Here is a 22,573-nt window from a genome sequence, read left to right on the forward strand (position 1 = left end):
GGACTCTGTCCCAGGTGGAGGAGTTTAAGTATCTCGGGGTCTTGTTCACGAGTGAGGGAAAGATGGAGAAGGAAATCAGCCGGAGAATCGGAGCAGCTGGGGCAGTATTGCAGTCTCTCTGCCGCACTGTTGTGACGAAACGGGAGCTGAGCCAGAAGGCAAAGCTCTCGGTCTACCGAGCTATCTACATTCCTACTCTCACCTATGGTCATGAAGTGTGGGTAATGACCGAAAGAATAAGATCGCGGCTACAAGCGGCCGAAATGAGTTTCCTCAGAAGGGTGGCTGGCATCTCCCTTAGAGATAGGGTGAGAAGTGCAGTCACCCGAGAGAGACTCGGAGTAGAGCCGCTGCTCCTTCGCTTGGAAAGGAGCCAGCTTAGGTGGTTCGGGCATCTCGTGCGGATGCCTCACGAGCGTCTCCCTAGGGAGGTCCTCGTTGCACGTCCCACTGGGAGGAGGCCCCGCGGCAGGCCAAGGACCAGATGGGGGGATTACATCTCCTCTCTGGCCTGGGAACGCTTCGGAATTCCCCAGGAGGAAGTCGCAAATGTTGCTCTGGAGAGGGAAGTCTGGGGGTCTTTGCTGGAGCTGCTGTCCCCGCGACCCGATTCCGGATAAGCGGTTGAAGATGGATGGATGGATGGATGAAACTAGTAATGAATGAAAATTAGTAAAATTAACTGTTAAAGGTTAGTACTATTAGTGGACCACCAGCATGCACAATCATGTGTGCTTACGGACTGTATCCCTTGCAGACTGTATTGATATATATTGATATATAATGTAGGAACCAGAATATTAATAACAGAAAGAAACAACCCTTTTGTGTGAATGGGGGAGGGAGGTTTTTTGGGTTGGTGCACTAATTGTAAGTGTATCTTGTGTTTTTTATGTTGATTTAATAAAAAAAAAAAATTAATACATTTTTAAAAAACGATACTGATAATAAAAAACCGATACCGATAATTTCCGATATTACATTTTAACGCATATATCGGCCGATAATATCGGCAGGCCGATATTATCGGACAGCTCTAGTTTTTAACATGTAAAGTGACTTTGGGTACTTAGAAAAGCGCTATATAAATCCCAGGTATTATTATTAAACAACCTCAATGAAAATAAAAAGATATAAAAATAAAAACTAGAACAGCAAAATATCTAAAACTAGTATGCATATATCTAAAAAAAAAAAGGCTTTTTTAAAAAAAAGGGTTTTCAAGCCTTTTTTAAAAGCATCCACAGTCGCACGCACAATCATGTGTGCTTACGGACTGTATCCCTTGCAGACTGTATTGATATATATTGATATATAATGTAGGAACCAGAATATTAATAACAGAAAGAAACAACCCTTTTGTGTGAATGAGTGTAAATGGGGGAGGGAGGTTTTTGGGGTTGGTGCACTAATTGTAAGTGTATCTTGTGTTTTTTATGTTGATTTAATAAAAATAAAATAAAAACTATACAGATAATAAAAAAACCGATACAGATAATTTCCGATATTACATTTTAACGCATTTATCGGCCGTTAATATCGGCAGGCCGATATTATCGGACATCCCTACTTGTAAACTAATACAATTTTTAAAAAACTACAAAACCCAAAACCAGTGAAGATGTCACCTTGTGTAAATGGTAAATAAAAACCGAATACAATGATTTGCAAATCCTTTTCAACTTATATTCAATTGAATAGACTGCAAAGACAAGATATGTCATGGGTTTTGTTGCAAATAATCATCAACTTAGAATTTAAAGGCCTACTGAAATGACATGTTTTTATTTAAACGGGAATAGCAGATCCATTCTATGTGTCATACTTGATCATTTCGCGATATTGCCATATTTTTGCTGAAAGGATTTAGTATAGAACAACGACGATAAACATCGCAACTTTTGGACGCTGATAAAAACAACCCTGACTGGAAGGATAGACAGAAGATCAACAATACTATTAAACCATGAACATGTAAATACACGGTTAATAATTTTCAGCTTGGCGAAGCTAAAAAAAAATAGAAGCTAACTTAGCTACGGAGCTAACGTGATAGCATCAGTCTCAAATGCAGATAGAAACTAAATTTACAAAAACCCTGACTGGAAGGATAGACAGAAGATCAACAATACTATTAAACCATGAACATGTAAATACACGGTTAATAATTTTCAGCTTAGCGAAGCTAAAAAAAATAGAAGCTAACTTAGCTACGGAGCTAACGTGATAGCATCAGTCTCAAATGCAGATAGAAACTAAATAAAAAAAAACCCTGACTGGAAGGATAGACAGAAGATCAACAATACTATTAAACCATGGACATGTAACTACACGGTTAATAATTTTCAGCTTGGCGAAGCTAAAAACAATAGAAGCTAACTTAGCTACGGAGCTAACGTGATAGCATCAGTCTCAAATGCAGATAGAAACACAATTTTAAAAAACCCTGACTGGAAGGATAGACAGAAGATCAACAATACTATTAAACCATGAACATGTAAATACACGGTTAATAATTTTCAGCTTGGCGAAGCTAAAAAAATAGAAGCTAACTTAGCTACGGAGCTAACGTGATAGCATCAGTCTCAAATGCAGATAGAAACTAAATTTAAAAAAAACCTGACACGTGGCTTGGCATTGTCTTGCTGAAATAAGCAGGGGCGTCCATGAAAAAGACGTTGCTTGGATGGTGTTGCGTCAGACCAGTTCTTCCTCCCAGGGAATCTAAGTTACTGGTCAATCCCAAGTTCTTTCGATGACATATATGCTGAGTAAGAAGGACCATCAAGACAGAATAGGAATATTTTCAAGTTTTACTAAAGCTTTAGGAGATCATCTTAACCAATACATTCATATCGGCTACTCTAGTTGATCAGCCATTAAAACGGAAAAGCCAACTCCTTGCACACAAAGAAAGCCCCCTCTCTCCCCCTCGCAACACTGATAAGGAAGAGAGTGGGGGTTGTATTTAACATTCCAAGGTTAAGACACTAAACAGGCCTCTGAAGACAAGAGAAACTGGTAGAATATACAAAGGAAAAGTACTAGCTGCTCCAAACATGGCTATGAATAAAGAAAGAACTCATAAACATGTATGCATTATCCACAATGGCAACATATGTTGCTCCATAACCTGTATATACCTTTCAGCATTAATGGTGCCTTCACAGATGTGTAAGTTACCCATGTCTTGGGCACTAATACACCCCCATACCATCACAGATGCTGGCTTTTGAACTTTGCGCTGATAACAATCTGGATGGTTCTTTTCCTCTTTGTTCCGGAGGACACAACGTTCACAGTTTCCAAAAACAATTTAATAAAATGTGGACTCGTCAGACCACAGAACACTTTTCCACTTTGCATCAGTCCATCTTAGATGAACTCGGGCGCAGGGAAGCCGGCAGCGTTTCTGGGTGTTGTTGATAAACGGCTTTGGCTTTGCATAGTAGAGTTTTAACTTGCACTTACAGATGTAGCAACCAACGGTAGTTACTGACAGTACTTTTCTGAAGTGTTCTTGAGCAGTTTAAGAAAAACATTTCTCAACCAGCTATTTCAAAGATTTTAGGGATTTCACCATCTACAGGCCTTAATCTCCTCAAGAGGTTCGGAAAACCTGGAGAAATACCGGCCAGGCCGATAACCAACAGTGAATGCCCGTGACCTTGGATCCCTCAGGCGGTACAGCATCAAAAAGCGACAATGGTGTGTAAAGGATATCACCACATGGGCTCAGGAACACTTCAGAAAAGCACTGTCAGTAACTACAGTTGGTCGCTGCATCTGTAAGTGCAAGTTAAAACTCTACTATGCAAAGCCAAAGCCATTTATCAACAACACCCAGAAACGCCGCTGGCTTTGCTTGCCCCGACCTCATCTAAGATGGACTGATGCACAGTGGAAAAGTGTTCTGTGGTCTGACGAGTCCACATTTCAAATTGTTTTTGAAATGTCCTCCGGACCAAAGAGGAAAAGAACCATCCGGATTGTTCTAGGCGCAAAGTTCAAAATCCAGCATCTGTGATGGTATGGGGGTGTATTAGTGCCCAAGACATGGGTAACTTACACATCTGTGCAGGCACCATTAATGCTGAAAGGTACATACAGCTTTTGGAGCAACATATGTTGCCATCCAAGCAACGTTATCATGGACGCCCCTGCTTATTTCAGCAAGACAATGCCAAGCCACGTGTTACAACAGCGTGGCTTCATAGTAAAAGAGTGTGGGTACCAGACCGGCCTGCCTGTAGTCCAGACCTGTCTCCCATTGAAAATGTGTGGCGCATTATGAGGCCTAAAATACCACAACGGAGACCCAAACCATCAAGCAAGAATGGGAAAGAATTCCACCTGAAAAGCTTCCAAAATGTGTCTCCTCAGTTCCCAAACGTTTACTGAGTGTTGTTAAAAGGAAAGGCCATGCAACACAGTGGTAAAAAATGCCTCTGTGCCAACTTTTTAGCAATGTGTTGCTGCCATTAAATTCAAAGTTAATGATTATTTGCAGTTTGAACATGAAATTATCTTGTCTTTGCAGTCTATTCAATTGAATATAAGTTGAAAAGGATTTGCAAATTATTGTATTCTCTTTTTATTTATGAATTACACAACGTGCCAACTTCACTGCTTTTGTGTTTTCTAATAATTTGCTAGTCTGGAGGCACCCTTGTGGTGTATTTATTTAGGTTTGGCCACTGATTAACTAGGAGGCATGCAACTGAATGTTTGCTGACACACAACACTGTAGAAACATGCACTGCATCACATGGCAACAAACAATACAACTCGTCAGACATTTAGCATCATAAAAAAACCCAGCTGGTGGTGGTCTTCAATCAAAACACTTTGACACAATATTAATTTCTTATTGACACAATATTCATGTCTTATTTTCACAATTTATTAGGCAAAGTCGGCTCTTCAACCACACAAAACAATGCGCTCTCAAAGTGCTTCACATGGTTAGAATACAAACAGTACAATCAAAAACAAGCATATTTGAACAGAAACGTAGCAAAAGTAAATAATAAATATGATAATAAAAACATTTTTTTAAATAATATATGAAACCAGAAATTTCCTGGGGAAATTTTGATGGGCCTACTAACGGGGGTGTCCAAACTTTTTCCACTGAGGGCCACACACTGAAAAATCAAAGCAAGCGGGGGCCATTTTTATATTTTTTATTTTAAAAACCAATACAATATATGTATAAAAAAATATACATTGAGGCTTGATCAAAGGGTTTTGGTCAAATACATATAAAAAATGTGTCATTATCATGTCATCATTGGGACGGTATAGCTCGTTTGGTAGAGTGGCTGTGCCAGCAACTTGAGGGGTTTCAGGTTCGATCCCCGCTTCTGCCCCATCCTTGGGCACGACACTTTACCCACCTGTTCCCAGTGCCACCCACACCGGTTTAAAAATGTAACTTAGATATTGGGTTTCACAATGTAAAGCGCTTTGAGTCACTAGAGAAAAATGCTATATAAATATAGTTCACTTCACATTATTCAGTATTATTATTCAAGGTCAATATTAAGTTGTATGCCCTTTTTGTCAAATAAAATCCTGTTTTCTTATGGAAAAAACACAAAGTATGCAATATTTTCACCCAATAAAAGTTTTAAGTGGAATATTTTGGTTGGTTTAATAATTGGAGCCTTAGACAGGTCAATAACTCATAACAACGTTGATTTTAATTAATTATTATTTTTTGAGCAATGACACTCAAAAAAAAAAGTCCCACTAAAATGATTGGGGATCCAAAAAGGTCCTGCTCAGTAAAGTTAAAAAAAAAAAAATCATACATTTTTTTTTACTTTTAACACAATTGTCTCAAGATCAACTTCAGATCTATCCGTCAATTATAATTTTTCTTGTTGTTTATGTTTTTTGTTTGTTTGTTTTAGGCCCTTCTTTAGAAAATAAAAAAAATAAAAACTTTGTTTTTTTAAATGGCAAACACAAAATATGCAACATATCCCAAAAAACTATCTCCAAGTGGAATATTCAATGTGATGTAAATGGAGCCTTGAATAAGTCAATAATTCATAATTACATTGATTTTGATTAATTATAATTTTTTAAAGAAAGAAACAGCCTGCATGGCAGCTTTGTGTTATTAGAGTAAACATTGTAACATTTTCTTGTTCCATTTCACCTGTTTGCTCTTTTATACCACTTTTTATGTTTTTATTTTTTTTAATCGTATTAATAGAATGTGCCGTGGGGCCGTTAAAAAATGACCTGCGGGCCGCAAATGGCCCCCGGGCCGCACTTTGGACACCCCTGGCCTACTATCTGTTCCCTGGACCTCTGGCCTCTGGTACTTTTAAGATGGTCCCCTACAATCAAAGGGGATTTATTTGATAAAAATGGGCCTAACAATCGCCATAAAGAGCAGACCCAAACTACGCCCGTCAGCTCGCACTACATTCTACAGTCCAGTAGGGGGCGGAATGAACCTCTCAAGCCATGATTGCAAGACGACAGTAAGACGAAGAAGAAAACGCGCCGGTTGCGTGTTTCTCTCGCGAGATCTGACAAGGCTGCGTGGTTGGAAACAAGACAAGGGAAAAGCAAAATGGAGAATAGGTTATTGCGTGTATCGTAGTTCTGTTTTCGTAGTCAGTGCTTACATGCACACCATATTATGTTTAGTCGAGTATACGTCGCTATTATTTGTTTGTGTCCGGATTAGTCCGAGCGCACTCTGCTGCTTCCCGTGCTAGCTTAGCTTGCTAGTTAGCTTAGCTTGTTAGCTGCTAACAAAGAGACGTCGCTAAGCAGAGATCAAGTGCGAGTGTAAAAGTGTTGTGGTTGTGTGAAAATGTGCGAAAGAACGATAGCAGAGTACAAGGAGGAACTTTCTCCAACAAAAGAGGAGAAGGAGCGACAACATCAACTACTGGACGCTGTTTTCAAGGAACATCAAGTTGTGTCACACAGAACAGGTTTGTTTACTTTTTACTCTCACGTGTTTACTAACTTTATATTTGATTATCAACACTATTCTTAAAGGCCTACTGAAATGAATTTTTTTTATTTAAACGGGGATAGCAGATCTATTCTATGTGTCATACTTGATCATTTCGCGATATTGCCATATTTTTGCTGAAAGGATTTAGTATAGAACAACGACGATAAAGATTGCAACTTTTGGTATCTGATAAAAAAAAAGGCTTGCACCTACCGGAAGTAGCGTGACGTAGTCAGTTGAACATATACGCAAAGTTCCCTATTGTTTACAATGATGGCCGCATGAAGTGAGAGAGATTCGGACCGAGAAAGCGACAATTTCCCCATTAATTTGAGCGAGGATGAAAGATTTGTGGATGAGTAAAGTGCAAGTGAAGGACTAGTGGGGAGTTGAAGCTATTCAGATAGGGAAGATGCTGTGAGAGCCGGGGGTGACCTGATATTCAGCTGGGAATGACTACAACAGTAAATAAACACAAGACATATATATACTCTATTAGCCACAACACAACCAGGCTTATATTTAATATGCCACAAATTAATCCTGCATAAAAACACCTGCGTGTTTGTTATGCTAGCTCCTAGCTCCTCTGCTAGCTCCTAGCTCCATAGAACACGCCAATACAATTCAAACACCTGATCAACACACACAATCACTCAGCCCAAAAGACCGTTTACCTAACCCAAGGTTCATAAAGCTTATATATTTTTAAAAAGTTACGTACGTGACGCGCACATACGGTCAAGTTATCGAATGTTTAGCAGCCAAGGCTGCATACTCACGGTACCTGATATTCAGCTGGGAATGACTACAACAGTAAATAAACACAAGACATATATATACTCTATTAGCCACAACACAACCAGGCTTATATTTAATATGCCACAAATTAATCCTGCATAATAACACCTGCGTGTTTGTTATGCTAGCTCCTAGCTCCTCTGCTAGCTCCTAGCTCCATAGAACACGCCAATACAATTCAAACACCCGATCAACACACACAATCACTCAGCCCAAAAGACCGTTCACCTAACCCAAGGTTCATAAAGCTTATATATTTTTAAAAAGTTACGTACGTGACGCGCACTTACGGTACGGTACGTGTTATGCTAGCTCCTAGCTCCTCTGCTAGCTCCTAGCTCCATAGAACACGCCAATACAATTCAAACACATGATCAACACACACAATCACTCAGCCCAAAAGACCGTTCACCTAACCCAAGGTTCATAAAGCTTATATATTTTAAAAAAGTTACGTACATACGCAAAAAAAAAGCCAAAGCTGCATACTCACAGTAGCACGTCTGCGTCTTTGTCATCCAAATCAAAGTAATCCTGGTAAGAGTCTGTGTTGTCCCAGTTCTCTACAGGCGTCTGTGTATCCAAATCAAAAGTCCTCCTGGTTAGAGTCTCTGTTATCCGAGTTCTTCCATCTTGACTGCATCTTTCGGGAATGTAAACAAAGAAGCGCCGGCTGTGTACTGTTGTGGCTGACTACGTTCGAAAAATACGTCCATTTCGCACCGACAACTTTCTTCTTTGCTTGCTTGGCTTCCTTCTCCATAATGCAATGAACATGATTGAAACAGATTCACGAACACAGATGTCCAGAATACTGTGGAATTATGAAATGAAAACAGAGCTTTTTCATATTGGCTTCAATGTGGAAGGCATACCCGTGTTCGTCGGGCTACGTCACGCGCATACGTCATCCTCAGAGGCGTTTCGAACCGGAAGTTTAGCGGCAAATTTAAAATGTCACTTTATAAGTTAACCCGGCCGTATTGGCATGTGTTATAATGTTAAGATTTCATCATTGATATATAAACTATCAGACTGCGTGGTCGGTAGTAGTGGGTTTCAGTAGGCCTTTAATAAGATTGTCTATAGGAAGGTGAATTGTCCTGAGAGGATGATGCTTTGTTTTTATATTGTTCATGAAAACCATATAGTTTCAGACACAATATTTATGAGAGGTTGATGTAACAATGTGTATTAACATGTTTACACAAAACTCACCAAATATAGTGTCATCCATGTAATTCATCGTTTGATGGCTAATTTCACTTCCCGATTCTCACCTACATGCATCAATGAGTGAAAGTAAACATTTATTGTCATTGTATCTTGCAATAGCTTGTATTCTGTCACGTGACTTTTTCCCAGAAGTGAAAAACATTGGTGGTCAATTAAGCCAAGATGGCTTTGTACAGCAAGCACCGTGCAAACTATCTGAGTGCAAAATAGGCTTAATTCTTCCTGCAAAAAGCAGATCCGAGCAAAAAATCAAAATATGCAATGGAATAGATCCCTGTACTTAATCAAAAAAAGATGTGTATATATATATATATATATATATATATATATATATATATATATATATATATATATATATATATATATATATATATATATATATATATATATATATATATATATATTTATTTATTTTTAGTTTTTTGTAAAACAAAAAAGTGTCTGTTTTCTCTGTACCTGTATTATGATTTCCCTATCTAATAAATAAATATTATTAAATTTAAAAAAAGATACATATATATTTATACATATACACACACACATATATGTATGTATGTTAGGGCTGTCAAACAATTAAAATATTTATTGCAATTAATCGCATTGTTCATAGTTCACTCAAAATGAGTCGCAGATAGAACAACCCAGTGCGTATGTCTGGTGTTAATAAATGTATGTATGTATACATTTATTATTGGTTAAAGTTAAAGTACGAATGATTGTCACACACACACACTAGGTGTGGGGAAATTTGACCCATCCCCTTGTTCACCCCCTGGGAGGTGAGGGGAGCAACGGGCCGCAGCGGTGGCCACGCCCTGGAATCATGTGTGATGATTTAACCCCCAATTCCAACCCTTGATGCTGAGTGCCAAGCAGGGAGGTAATTGGTCCCATTTGTATAGTCTTTGGTATGACTCGGCCGGGGTTTGAACTCACAACCTACCCATCTCAGGGCAGCCACTCTAACCACTAGGCCACTGAGTAGGTAGGTATGTATGTATGTTTGTATGTATGTATGTATGTATACATCTATTATTTATTTACATATATGTGTGTGTGTGTGTGTGTGTGTGTGGATACATATATATATATGTGTATGTATATATATGTATATATATATATATATATATATATATATATATATATATATATATATATATATATATATATATATATATATATGTATATGTATGTGTGTGTGTATATATATGTGTGTATGTATGTATATATGTATAATATATATGTATATATACAGTATATGTATATATGTGTATGTATGTATATATGTGTATGTATGTATATTAGGGCTGCAACTAACGATTAATTCGATAATCGATTAATAATCGGAATAAAGAGACAAACTACATTTCTATCCTATCCAGTATTTTATTGAAAAAAAACAGCATTCTGGCACCATACTTATTTTGATTATTGTTTCTCAGCTGTTTGTAAATGTTGCAGTTTATTATTTTACTTAAAGGTTTATTTAAAAAAAAAAAAGTTTTTATTTTTTTTAAAAACAAAAAAAACTGCGCATAGCATAGATCCAACGAATCGATGACTAAATTAATCTGCAACTATTTTAATAATCGATTTAATCGATTAGTTGTTGCAGCCCTAATGTATATATATATATATAGATATGTATGTATGTACGTACATATATATGTATATATATATACAGTATATATATATGTATGTATGTGTATATATATATATGTATGTATGTACGTACATATATATGTGTATGTGTGTATATATATATATATATATACAGTATATATATGTATGTATGTGTATATATATATATATATATATATATATATATACACATACATACACATATACTGTATATATACACATATATATATATGTATGTATGTACGTACATATATATGTGTATGTATATATATATATATATATATATATATATATATATATATATATATATATATATATATATATATATATATACACACACATACATACACATATACTGTATATATACACATATATATATATACAATATATATACATATGTGTATATATATACACTTTATGTGTACATATACAGTGTTTCCCATAAACTGCCAAGATACCTGTGGGGGCGTGGCTATGGGCGTGGTCACCATGACACAATCGAGTAATTTGCATAATTTACTACAATTATTTGATTTTCTCTAAAAAGGCTAAAAAAATGTATACTTACTAATTAATAATAACAGTTTTGTTTTAAACGTCCGTCCATCCATCCATCCATTTTACAATATAATTACAACACTTTATGTACATATTTATATACACATTTGAACAATAAGTTATTCACTGAAATATATTTATTAATTGTGGTTCTTACAAAAAACATATCTTATAAAATATAAAAGCTAAAATGTCTCAAAGCTCTGCCCCTTTAATTAGTGCATACTAAATAATTTGACTTTAGCCTACTACTACAGCCATATTATTTACCAGCAACATAAAGTGAAACAGAGGCAGAGGTGTCCTGCCACAGTCAGTAACAAATAAACAGAAAACAGTAGTGGTGGTAGATAGACACAGAGCTTCATCAAACATCTGATCCACTGAACAAAGAGCTCCAAAAATCTTGAACTTTAGACTGCCATCAGTTTTACTCCCTACACTTAACCATGTGTTTCCTACTGCCTGCAGACTTTGCACCCTTTGTTATATACACATGTTGTGTTTGTAATATAAATACATTTAATAAAGTTAAATACAAATAAGACAACAAGAGAAGTATCCTACACTTCTCTTTTGTAAAGTAAATCTGAACAGCCGATATGGGCATCTACATCAACTATATGATTTACCTGAGAAGCTGGAGAGGACAAAAAAAACAAAAAACAATTTTTTTTTTTTAAATTTAATTTTATTTTTTTATTTGTGGCGGACGTAATTCTTTCGTGGCGGGCCGCCACAAATAAATGAATGTGTGGGAAACCCTGATATATATGTGTATATGTATATGTGTGTGTGTGTATATATATATATACACATACATATATGTATATGTGTGTATGGGCCATGTACGTGGGCATTATGTGCTGAAACCCTGTTTTACATAACACACGAGAACACAAATAGTCTCAACTGTTAACATTGTCAGTCAAAACTATTTCTATTCTTGCATAATATTATTTACTTATTTACCCAACAGAAGTCCAGCAGCCCCCCCACATTAAAGAGGAAGAGGAGGATCTCTGGATCACTCAGGAGGAAGAGTGTCTTCTAGGGCAGGAGGAGGCTGATCTCACCAAGTTTCCACTGACTGTTGTCTCTGTGAAGACTGAAGACCATGAAGAGAAACCACCTGAGTCCTCACAGCTGCATCACAGTCCAAGTAAGCAGAACATCCACATATCATCTGATAATATGTTTGTAACTGATGTTCATCCAGGTAACACAGTTATGACTACAGGTGGAGGTATACTTTCTTTTTATCTCCACATTCACATAAGGTAAGAGCTCAATGAGCCATGATGATATAGTTGCCAATGCAGAGCTTACAATACAGAGCTAAAAAATGTCGGATGAACAGCAAAGATTGTGGAAGAACTAAGCAATTAGTGATATACAGCGCTTCCGGAAACCACACCGCCCTTCACTTTTTCCACATTTTGTTATGTTACAGCTTTATTCCAAATTTGAATAAATCTGTGTATGTCCACAAAATTTTACACACAATACCCCATAATGACAATGTCAAAAGTTTTTTAAATTTATTTTGGCAAATGTATTAAAAATAAAAAACCACATGGAAATAAGTATTCACAATCTTTGCTCAATACTTTGTTGATCCACCTTTGGCAGAAATTACAGCCTCAAGTCTTTTTGAATAGGATGCCACAAGCTTGGCACACCTATCTTTGGGCAGATTCGCCCTTTCCTCTTTGCAGCACCTCTCAAGATCCATCAGGTTGGATGGGAAGTGTTAGTTTTTCATCTTAGTCTAGTCAGTGAGGTGACCAAGAACCTGATGGTCAATCCGTCAGAGCTACAGCATTCCTCTGTGGAGAGAGGAGAACCTTCCAGAAGGACAACTTTCTCCGTATTAATCCACCAGTCAGGCCTAAAGTGTCCAGACGGAAGCCATTTCTTGGTAAAACATTTGTCGAAATGCACCTGAAAGACTTTCAGACCATGAAAAACTAAATTCTCTGGTTTGATGAGACACAGATTGAACTCTGTGTGATTGCCAGGCATGATGTTTGGAGGTATCTAGGCACCGCTCATCACCAGTCCAATACCATCCATACAGTGAAGCATGGTATGGGGATGATTCTCAGCGGCAGGAACTGGAGGACTAGTCAGGCTAGACGGAAAGGTGAATACAGAAACATCCTGGATAAAAAACAATGCTTCTCATCCAACCTGATGGAGATTGAGAGGTGCTGCAAAGATGGATGGGCTAAGAGGAATGGGCAAAACGGCCCAAAGATAGGCGTGTCAAGCTTGTGGCATCATATTCAAAAAGAATTGAGGCCAAAGGTGCATCAATAAATATTAAGCAAATGCTGTGAATACTGATTTTTTTTGTGTGTTTTTTATTTTGTTTTTTTGTCCTGTCCAGCTTCTCAGGCAAATCATATAGTCCATGTAGATGCCCATATCGGCTGTTCAGATTTAATTTACAAAAGAGAAGTGTAGGATACTTCTCTTGTTGCCTTATTTGTATTTGACTTTATTAAATGTATTTATATTATCATTTGGTGCAGCCGGGCGGGAGCAGGAGGGGATAGAAAGAGGAAAAAAAGGAAGACAGAGGGGGAAATTGTGGGGACAAGAGGGGGATTAGACCGAGAGACAAAAACAACAACAGCAAACACAACAATAACAACAACAATAGAGCAACATCAGCAAATACGATATGTACAAATATGATGATAAAAGTGATAGCAAAGAAGCAGTTAGCGAAATAAATAATAATACAGAAATGATAATGAGCCTTTACACTATACATGGAGCATTACAAATACCAATAGATATAGCACTATTGATAATGAACAATACCAATAATTTACCTCTACTATCAACAATACAGTTGTTCAAATGCAACAATACATAGTCTTTTGTTTTGCATTATCATTATGAGGTATTGTCTGTAGAATTTTGAGGCCAAAAATGTATGTATTCCATTTTGGATTAAGGCTGTAACATAATCAAATGTGGCAAAGGGAAGTGCTGTGAATACTTTCCGGATGCACTGTAATTCCTGAGCCAACTCAGACGCCTGATGGCTGGTGGATAAAATATACAAAACGATTCTTTGTTGACGTGCACGGACACCGCGGCTACCAATACCTTTCCAGTGTTTCCCATAAACTGCCAAGATACCTGTGGCGGTGGGGGGCGTGGCTATGGGTGTGGTCACCATGACATCATCGAGTAATTTGCATAATTTACTACAATGATATGATTTTCTCTAAAAAGGCTCAAAAAATGTATACTTACTAATTTATAATAACAGTTTTGTTTTAAACATCCATCCATTTTACAATATAATTACAACACTTTATGTACATATTTATATACAGATTTGAACAATAAGTTATTCACTGAAATATATTTATTAATTGTGGTTCTTTCAAAAAATATATCTTATAAAATATAAAAGCTAAAATGTCTCTTAAAGCTCTGCCCCTTTAATTAGTGCATACTAAATAATTTAACTTTAGCCTACTACTACAACCATATTATTTACCAGCAACATAAAGTGAAACAGAGGCAGAGGTGTCATGCCGCAGTCAGTAACAAATAAACAGAAAACAGTAGTGGTCAAATACAAATAAGGCAACAAGAGAAGTATCCTACACTTCTCTTTTGTAAAGTAAATCTGAACAGCCGATATGGGCATCTACATCAACTATATGATTTGCCTGAGAAGCTGGAAAGGACAAAAAAATAAAAAATACATTTTTTTTAAAATTATTTGTGGCGGACATAATTATTTCGTGGCGGGCCGCCACAAATAAATGAATGTGTGGGAAACACTGCTTTCTGCTTCTTCAGCTTGATGCCGATTCATATCTATTAATGTTAAATGTAGATTTAAGTGTAGTTTGTGAACAGCTGGAAGTAAGAATTATCTGTCAGGTAAGGGAGAAGGGCGAAGTACCTCCCTCGAAGCGAAGTGAGCTCGCAGGCCTCCCTACGCTATTGAGTGCGAGGAGAAAAATGTTAGACCAGAAACCCAGGGAATCGTACAAATGTAAGTAACACGCCTAATGAATGATTTTCTTAATAATGACACTGGTGGTTTAGTCAGACTTTAGACTTTTGCTACTGCACGTGAATATTGGCTTCAAACACAATCACATTGTGATTGTGTATAGCTCGGTTGGTAGAGTGGCCGTGCCAGCAACTTGAGGGTTCCAGGTTCGATCCCCGCTTCCGCCATCCTAGTCACTGCCGTTGTGTCCTTGGGCAAGACACTTTACCCACCTGCTCCCAGTGCCACCCAACACTGGTTTAAATGTAACTTAGATATTGGGTTTCACTATGTACAAACCCCATTTCCATATGAGTTGGGAAATTGTGTTAGATGTAAATATAAACGGAATATAATGATTTGCAAATCATTTTCAACCCATATTCAGTTGAATATGCTACAAAGACAACATATTTGATGTTCAAACTGATAAACTTTTTTTTTTGTGCAAATAATCATTAACTTTAGAATTTGATGCCAGCAACACGTGACAAAGAAGTTGGGAAAGGTGGCAGAAAATACTGATGAAGTTGAGGAATGCTCATCAAACACTTATTTGGAACATCCCACAGGTGAACAGGCTAATTGGGAACAGGTGGGTGCCATGATTGGGTATAAAAGTAGATTCCATGAAATGCTCAGTCATTCACAAACAAGGATGGGGCGAGGGTCACCACTTTGTCAAATGCGTGAGCAAATTGTTGAACAGTTTAAGAAAAACTTTTCTCAACCAGCTATTGCAAGGAATTTAGGGATTTCACCATCTACGGTCCGTAATATCATCAAAGGGTTCAGAGAATCTGGAGAAATCACTGCACGTAAGCAGCTAAGCCCGTGACCTTCCATCCCTCAGGCTGTACTGCATCAACAACGACATCAGTGTGTAAAGGATATCACCACATAGGCTCAGGAACACTTCAGAAACCCACTGTCAGTAACTACAGTTGGTCGCTACATCTGTAAGTGCAAGTTAAAACTCTCCTATGCAAGGCAAAAACCGTTTATCAACAACACCCAGAAACGCCGTCGGCTTTGCTGGGCCTGAGCTCGTCTAAGATGGACTGATACAAAGTGGGAAAGTGTTCTGTGGTCTGACGAGTCCACATTTCAAATTGTTTTTGGAAACTGGACGTCGTGTCCTCCGGACCAAAGAGGAAAAGAACCATTCGGATTGTTACAGGCGCAAAGTTGAAAAGCCAGCATGTGTGATGGTATGGGGGTGTATTAGTGCCCAAGACATGGGTAACTTACACATCTGTGAAGGCACCATTAATGCTGAAAGGTACATACAGGTTTTGGAGCAACATATGTTGCCACCCAAGCAACGTTACCATGGACGCCCCTGCTTATTTCAGCAAGACAATGCCAGGCCACGTGATTACAACAACGTGGCTTCATAGTAAAAGAGTCCGGGTACTAGACTGGCCTGCCTGTAGTCCAGACCTGTCTCCCATTGAAAATGTGTGGTGCATTATGAAGCCTAAAATAGCACAACGGAGACCCCCGGACTGTTGAACAACTTAAGCTGTACATCAAGCAAGAATGGGAAAGAATTCCACCTGAGAAGCTTCAAAAATGTGTCTCCTCAGTTCCCAAACGTTTACTGAGTGTTGTTAAAAGGAAAGGCCGTGTAACACAGTGGTGAACATGCCCCTGTGCCAACATTTTTGCAATGTGTTGCTGCCATTAAATTCTAGGTTAATGATTATTTGCAAAAAAAACCCCAAGTTTCTCAGTTCAAACATTAAATATCTTGTCTTTGCAGTCAATTCAATTGAATCTTAGTTGAAAAGGATTTGCAAATCATTGTATTCTGTTTTTATTTACCATTTACACAACGTGACAACTTCACTGCTTTTGGGTTTTGTATTTTCAAGGCCTTTTCTTTTGTCTCATCTCAAAACACCGCTTAAGTTGGTGTCCGATTATGCAAAACCTACTTTTCTTACTTGTTGGTACCTGTACCTGAAACTGCCTACAGAGAGAAAATACAGTTTCTGGCAGGGCGGTGAACCAAGATCAACCTGAGACTAAACACAACAAATACCAAGGAGATGGTCATTGATTTTAGGAAACAGAGAGGAGGACATGCTCCACTTGTAGTCAATGGAGAAGGTGTGGAGACTGTAGTTTCTGGGAACTTACATTCGGGAGGACCTCACATGGACTGTCGACACCAACTTGAGGAGGAACTGCAGGTATCTTTTCATCAGGGCCACTAAAAAGCCAGTGCTGATAATAATATTAATATATTTTATTTGTAAAAGCACTTTACATTGAGCAAACAACATCAAAGTGCTACAGTGCATTAAAAAAAAAATCTAGAACAGCCTAGTGGTTCTTAACCTTGTTGGAGGTACCGAACCCCACCAGTTTCATATTCGCATTCACTGAACCCTTCTTTAGTGAAATATATGTATATATATTTTTCAAATTCAAGAAAAAGTCGTATGTTTTTTTACTGGTCCACAAAATGAACCGTGCATGAACATCACCTTGTTCAAAGAACAAAACCAACACAGTGCATGAACTCACAACAGATTACACACCTTACATTACCATAAATTGATTTACGTGGACCCCGACTTAAAGAAGTTGAAAAACTTATTCGGGTGTTACCATTAGTGGTCAATTGTACGGAATATGAACTCTACTGTGTAAAACTGTACTGTGTATTCTCTTCCTTTGCAATCTGCTAGTAAAAGTTTCAATCAATCAATCAAAAAACCTGCAAATCAGAGGGAACATTGTTTGGGGGTATCCATAATACGCTGATAGGGAGAAGTTTTTTTTTTACACGATAAGTCGGATATCTCTTTACCTCCCAGGCGGAGGCTCCGCCGAACCCCTGAGGCCGACTCACCGAACCCCTAGGGTTCGATCGAACCCAGGTTAAGAACCACTGAGCTAGAACTAGCACGCATATATCTAAAAAAAAGGCTTTTTAAAAAATAATGGGTTTTAAGCCTTTTTTTAAAAGCATCCACAGTCTGTGGTACCCTCAGGTGGTCAGGGAGAGCGTTCCACAGACTGGGAGCGGCGGAGCAGAAAGTCAGAGCTTTGTCCTCGGAGGTTGGCGGAGGTGTCGTGTGGAGGATTTGGGGGTGAGCAGTTCTTTGAGGTAGAGGGGGGCATTTCCATGGAGGCACTGGTGAGTTAGTAGGGAGACTTTGTATTCAATCCTGAGTGGAACAGGAAGCCAGCGAAGGGATTTGAGAACTGGTGCGATGTGGTCGTATTTCCGCACTCTCCTCAGGATCCTAGCAGCACTATTTTGTATGTATTGCAGCTTCTGGATGTTCTTGCTGGGGATCCCGACAAGAAGTGATGTACTGTGTGGTTTGCTGACTCCTCTACTGCAGACAACAAGGCCCTATAGAGGGTGACCAGGACAGCGGAGAAGATTATCGGCTGTCCTCTGCAATCGCTAAAGGACAGTGCTCGCTCTCGCTCCCTCGGCAGAAAAAAAAAAATCTAGGCTCCCACCCTAGTCAGCATTTCTTCAACCATTTTGGTCATACAAGAGCAGAATAAAACCGTTTTCACTCTTGGGCCATTAGGATATACATTTTGTCCCCACAGCTTACACTGTTTTTCCAATGTTGCACTGCTTTTCGTACTGCTGCTTATGTATTTATTTTTAACACGGTATTTATTGTCTTGTATTTTCACTTCACCTAACAGTGTAGCAAGCTGTATTTTCGTCAAGCTCTCAAGTTTGATGACAATAAAGTATTCTGTCCTATTAATACAAACTTGTTCAATCAATGATCATATTTCACAATAATTGTTTGTCCTGCAGATGTCCAGCAGCTGATTGGTCATCAAGAAGAACGTCAGTTGCAGGAGGATAAGCCCCCCTACATTAAAAAGGAGGAGGAGGAACTCTGGATCACGCAGGAGGAAGAGTGTCTTCTAGGGCAGGAGGAGGCTGATCTCACCCGGTTTCCGCTGACTGTCGTCTCTGTGAAGACTGAAGACCATGAAGACAAACCACCTGAGTCATCAGAGCTTCATCACAGTCCACGTGAGGAGAAGCGAGAGGAGGAACTTCCGAGCAGCAGTTTAACACAACACACGACAACAGAAGCTGAAGGAGACCACTGTGGGGGATCGCAAGTAGACAACCTCTTAGCTCCACTGTCAGATAGTGACGACACGCCGTCAGACCATAATGTAAACATGGAATCGCACACAAAGACGCACACAGGAGAAAAACATTTCAGTTGTTCAATATGTGATAAAATATTTTCTAACAAACGCAACATGCAAATACACATGAGAACGCACACGGGAGAAAAACCTTTCTGTTGTTCAATTTGCGGTAAAAGATTCTCCGTCAAAAGTAACTTGCAAACACACACGCGGACGCACACAGGAGAAAAACCTTTCAGTTGTTCAGTGTGCGGTAAAGGATTCTCTGACAAAAGCAATATTCAAATACACATGAGAACGCACACAGGAGAAAAACCTTTCAGTTGTTCAGTGTGCAGTCAAAAATTCTCTAACAAAAGCAATATGCGAACACACATGCGAACACACACGGGGGACAAACCGTTTAGTTGTTCGGTGTGTGGCAAAAGATTCTTCAACAAAAGTCTTATGCAAACACACGCCAGAAAGCACACAGGAGAAAAACCTTTCAGTTGTCCAGTTTGTGGTAAAAGATTCTATGACAAAAGCCATATGCAAACCCACTTAAGAACACACACAGGCGAAAAACCCTTTAGTTGTTCGGTTTGCGCAAAAAGCTTTATCAGAAACTCTGATTTGACTCAACACACGCGGAGACACACAGGAGAAAAACCTTTTAATTGCTCAAACTGCGACAAAAAGTTTTCTCAAAGGGAAACGATGCTGTCACATATGCTAACACACAAAGGAGAAAAGCCTTTCAGTTGTTTATTGTGTGGGAAAAGGTTCTCTAACAAACGTAATATGCAGAGACATATGAGAACACACTCGGGGGAAAACCACCACAGTTGTCCAGTTTGTGCTAAAACATTCTCTGAAAAATGTAATATGCAACGACATGTTAGAACGCACTCTGGAGAAAAACCTTTCAGTTGTTCAGTTTGCGGTAAACGATCCTCCGACAAACGTAATATGCAAAGACACATTAGAACGCACACCGGAGAAAAACCTTTCAGCTGTTCAGTTTGCGGTAAAAGATTCTCTCTCAAAATTAATATGCAAAGACACATGCAGATACACGCGGGAGAATAACTTTTCCATTTTGGAAGTCTTATTTGAATTGACTTTTGCAGTTGGTACCCAGCAAGCCCACCTTATGGTATGTATTACAAAACACAATTATCTTAGTTTATTTTTTATTTTTTTAATAAATGTTTTTATTGAATTTGACAGGTATTACACTATACAATAGAACAGTAATCACATTTTCCTTTTTTTTCCCCACCCACTTCCAAGAACAGCAACCCAACACACACCCCATACACACACAATAGGCAGATAATAAATATACACCCAGAATAAATGTAAATAAAAAATAAAAAAGGAAGCTGGTTTGTGAAAGGTGCACTTTTCATGTATCCTATAGCGTCTTTAATTTAGCTATGTAGTCAACCACACCACCCCAACCAGAATAAAACTTCCCAGGTGCCCCCCTAAGATTGAACTTTATTTTCTCCAGATCTAAATAAATCATAAGGTCTTTAAGCCATAAGGAGGCTTTGGGGCAAAATGGTGACTTCCACTCCAGCAAAATTCTCCTACGTGCTAATAAGGATGCAAAGGCGATACTATCCTTAAATTTTCTCCTTATTTGGGGATCTGATACCGTCCCAAAAATGGCCATTTCTGCACATGGTGTCAGGTTTAAATCCAATGCCTTAGCAAGGTGTTTGAAAATAGTTGTCCAATAGTCCAGCAAATGGGGACAAGACCAAAACATGTGCATCATGTTTGCAGGTGACATGTGACATCTGTTACAAGTATCCGAAATATTGGGGTATATTTTGGAGAGTTTGGAATTAGTAAAATAAATACGGTGGACAACCTTAAATTGTATTAAATTAAGCCTTGAACAGAATGTACTGTTGTTAATTCGGGTTAAGGCAGAGTCCCAATCTCCATCATCTAAAGATCTGCCAAGCTCTTCTTCCCAATTCCCTCTGATTTTATCAAGAGACGTTTTACTAAACTGGGATATTAAGATGTAGATTTTGGAGATTAGGCCTTTCTGATTTGTGGGAATATCTAAAATTGAGTCAATTAGCGAATTAGGTGGAGTATTAGGGAAAAAGAGACTATTTAATTTAACAAAATTACGAACCTGAAAGTATCGAAATAGGTGAGATTTTGGTAGGTCAAATTTTATACACAGTTCACTATCTTAGTTTATTTTAGGTACTGGTTTAAAATGTTTTCTCAAGAAATGTTTTTTTTAATGCTGATTACAGTGTTTATAAGAATGCTTCGCAGCTACGCGTAAAATAATAATTTCGCTCATTTCACTTAAACTCATATGTGGTATAAGAACATGTTTACATAAACATGTTCTAATACTTTCACTGGAACACGTCACACCCTGACCTTTAACAGAGTTTCGCTGACATTTGGTATAAAAAAAAAAAGTGCCACGTACAATAATAATCATGATCATGTATCTGTATTATTATTGGATGCCCTGTTGATACTTCTTCTCGATACACATCCTGTTCCAACACACTCAACAGTTGGCTCAGCATCAGGCTGTGTTGACCTTTTGACTCTGCCCTGTCATATCGTAATTATCATTTTATCAGTATTCTCAGACATGATTACTATGATTTAATCTTATATTAAGTAATAATGGTGAACTGTGTAGATAAACGACTGTTAGACATGATCAGTGTGCGTATTATAACCTTCTGGAATGTGTAACTGACCTTGTCTGGAGCCTGCTTGTCTAAAGTTGCACATTGCCATTTTTTTTGTGACAAAGACTCTTCTTTTTATTGTATTTACTGTGTTCAGTAAAACCAATTGTGTACCTTATATTTAGTACTATAAAGTTTTCTTATTCCAGTAAAATAAATGATGCTCAACTCATGTAACAATAGAATAGAATTTGTGTTTTGTATTAGTTTATATTGGTCCTGTCAGTACCTTCTTTGTATAGCTGCTGGCTCCCTTGCATTAGTCATGTCAGAATATGGCCAACTCTGTTTCAAAGTTAATTTCTTAAATTAAATCAACATTAAAAAGCACAATAAATACATGATATATTAATATAGATCAATACAGTCTGCAGGTATACAGTCCGTAAGCACACATGATATATAACAATATATGACAATTTCACCCCCGCCCCCCGA

At 38.0% G+C, this 22,573-nt stretch overlaps 1 protein-coding gene across 1 annotated transcript; it reads left to right on the top strand.

The window, feature by feature from the left end:
• Positions 1-6,516: 6,516 nt before the first annotated feature.
• On the top strand, positions 6,517-22,298 carry LOC133646117 (gastrula zinc finger protein XlCGF57.1-like). Its single transcript, XM_062041154.1, has 3 exons — positions 6,517-6,962; positions 12,204-12,386; positions 19,057-22,298. Exons 1-3 carry the CDS (start codon positions 6,839-6,841, stop codon positions 20,478-20,480), a joined length of 1,731 nt encoding a protein of 576 aa, XP_061897138.1. The 5' UTR covers positions 6,517-6,838; the 3' UTR covers positions 20,481-22,298.
• The last annotated feature ends 275 nt before the right edge of the window (positions 22,299-22,573 follow it).

The sequence above is a fragment of the Entelurus aequoreus genome, linkage group LG03 (assembly GCF_033978785.1).
Source record: "Entelurus aequoreus isolate RoL-2023_Sb linkage group LG03, RoL_Eaeq_v1.1, whole genome shotgun sequence".
NCBI lineage: Eukaryota > Metazoa > Chordata > Actinopteri > Syngnathiformes > Syngnathidae > Entelurus > Entelurus aequoreus.

Excerpts from the sequence above, each read along its gene's own strand:
- LOC133646117 (XM_062041154.1), top strand. The coding sequence starts at position 6,839 with ATGTGCGAAAGAACGATAGCAGAGTACAAGGAGGAACTTTCTCCAACA. Across the intron at positions 6,963-12,203 it reads AGTTGTGTCACACAGAACAG|AAGTCCAGCAGCCCCCCCAC; the intron begins GTTTGTTTACTT and ends TTTACCCAACAG. Across the intron at positions 12,387-19,056 it reads ACAGCTGCATCACAGTCCAA|ATGTCCAGCAGCTGATTGGT; the intron begins GTAAGCAGAACA and ends TTTGTCCTGCAG.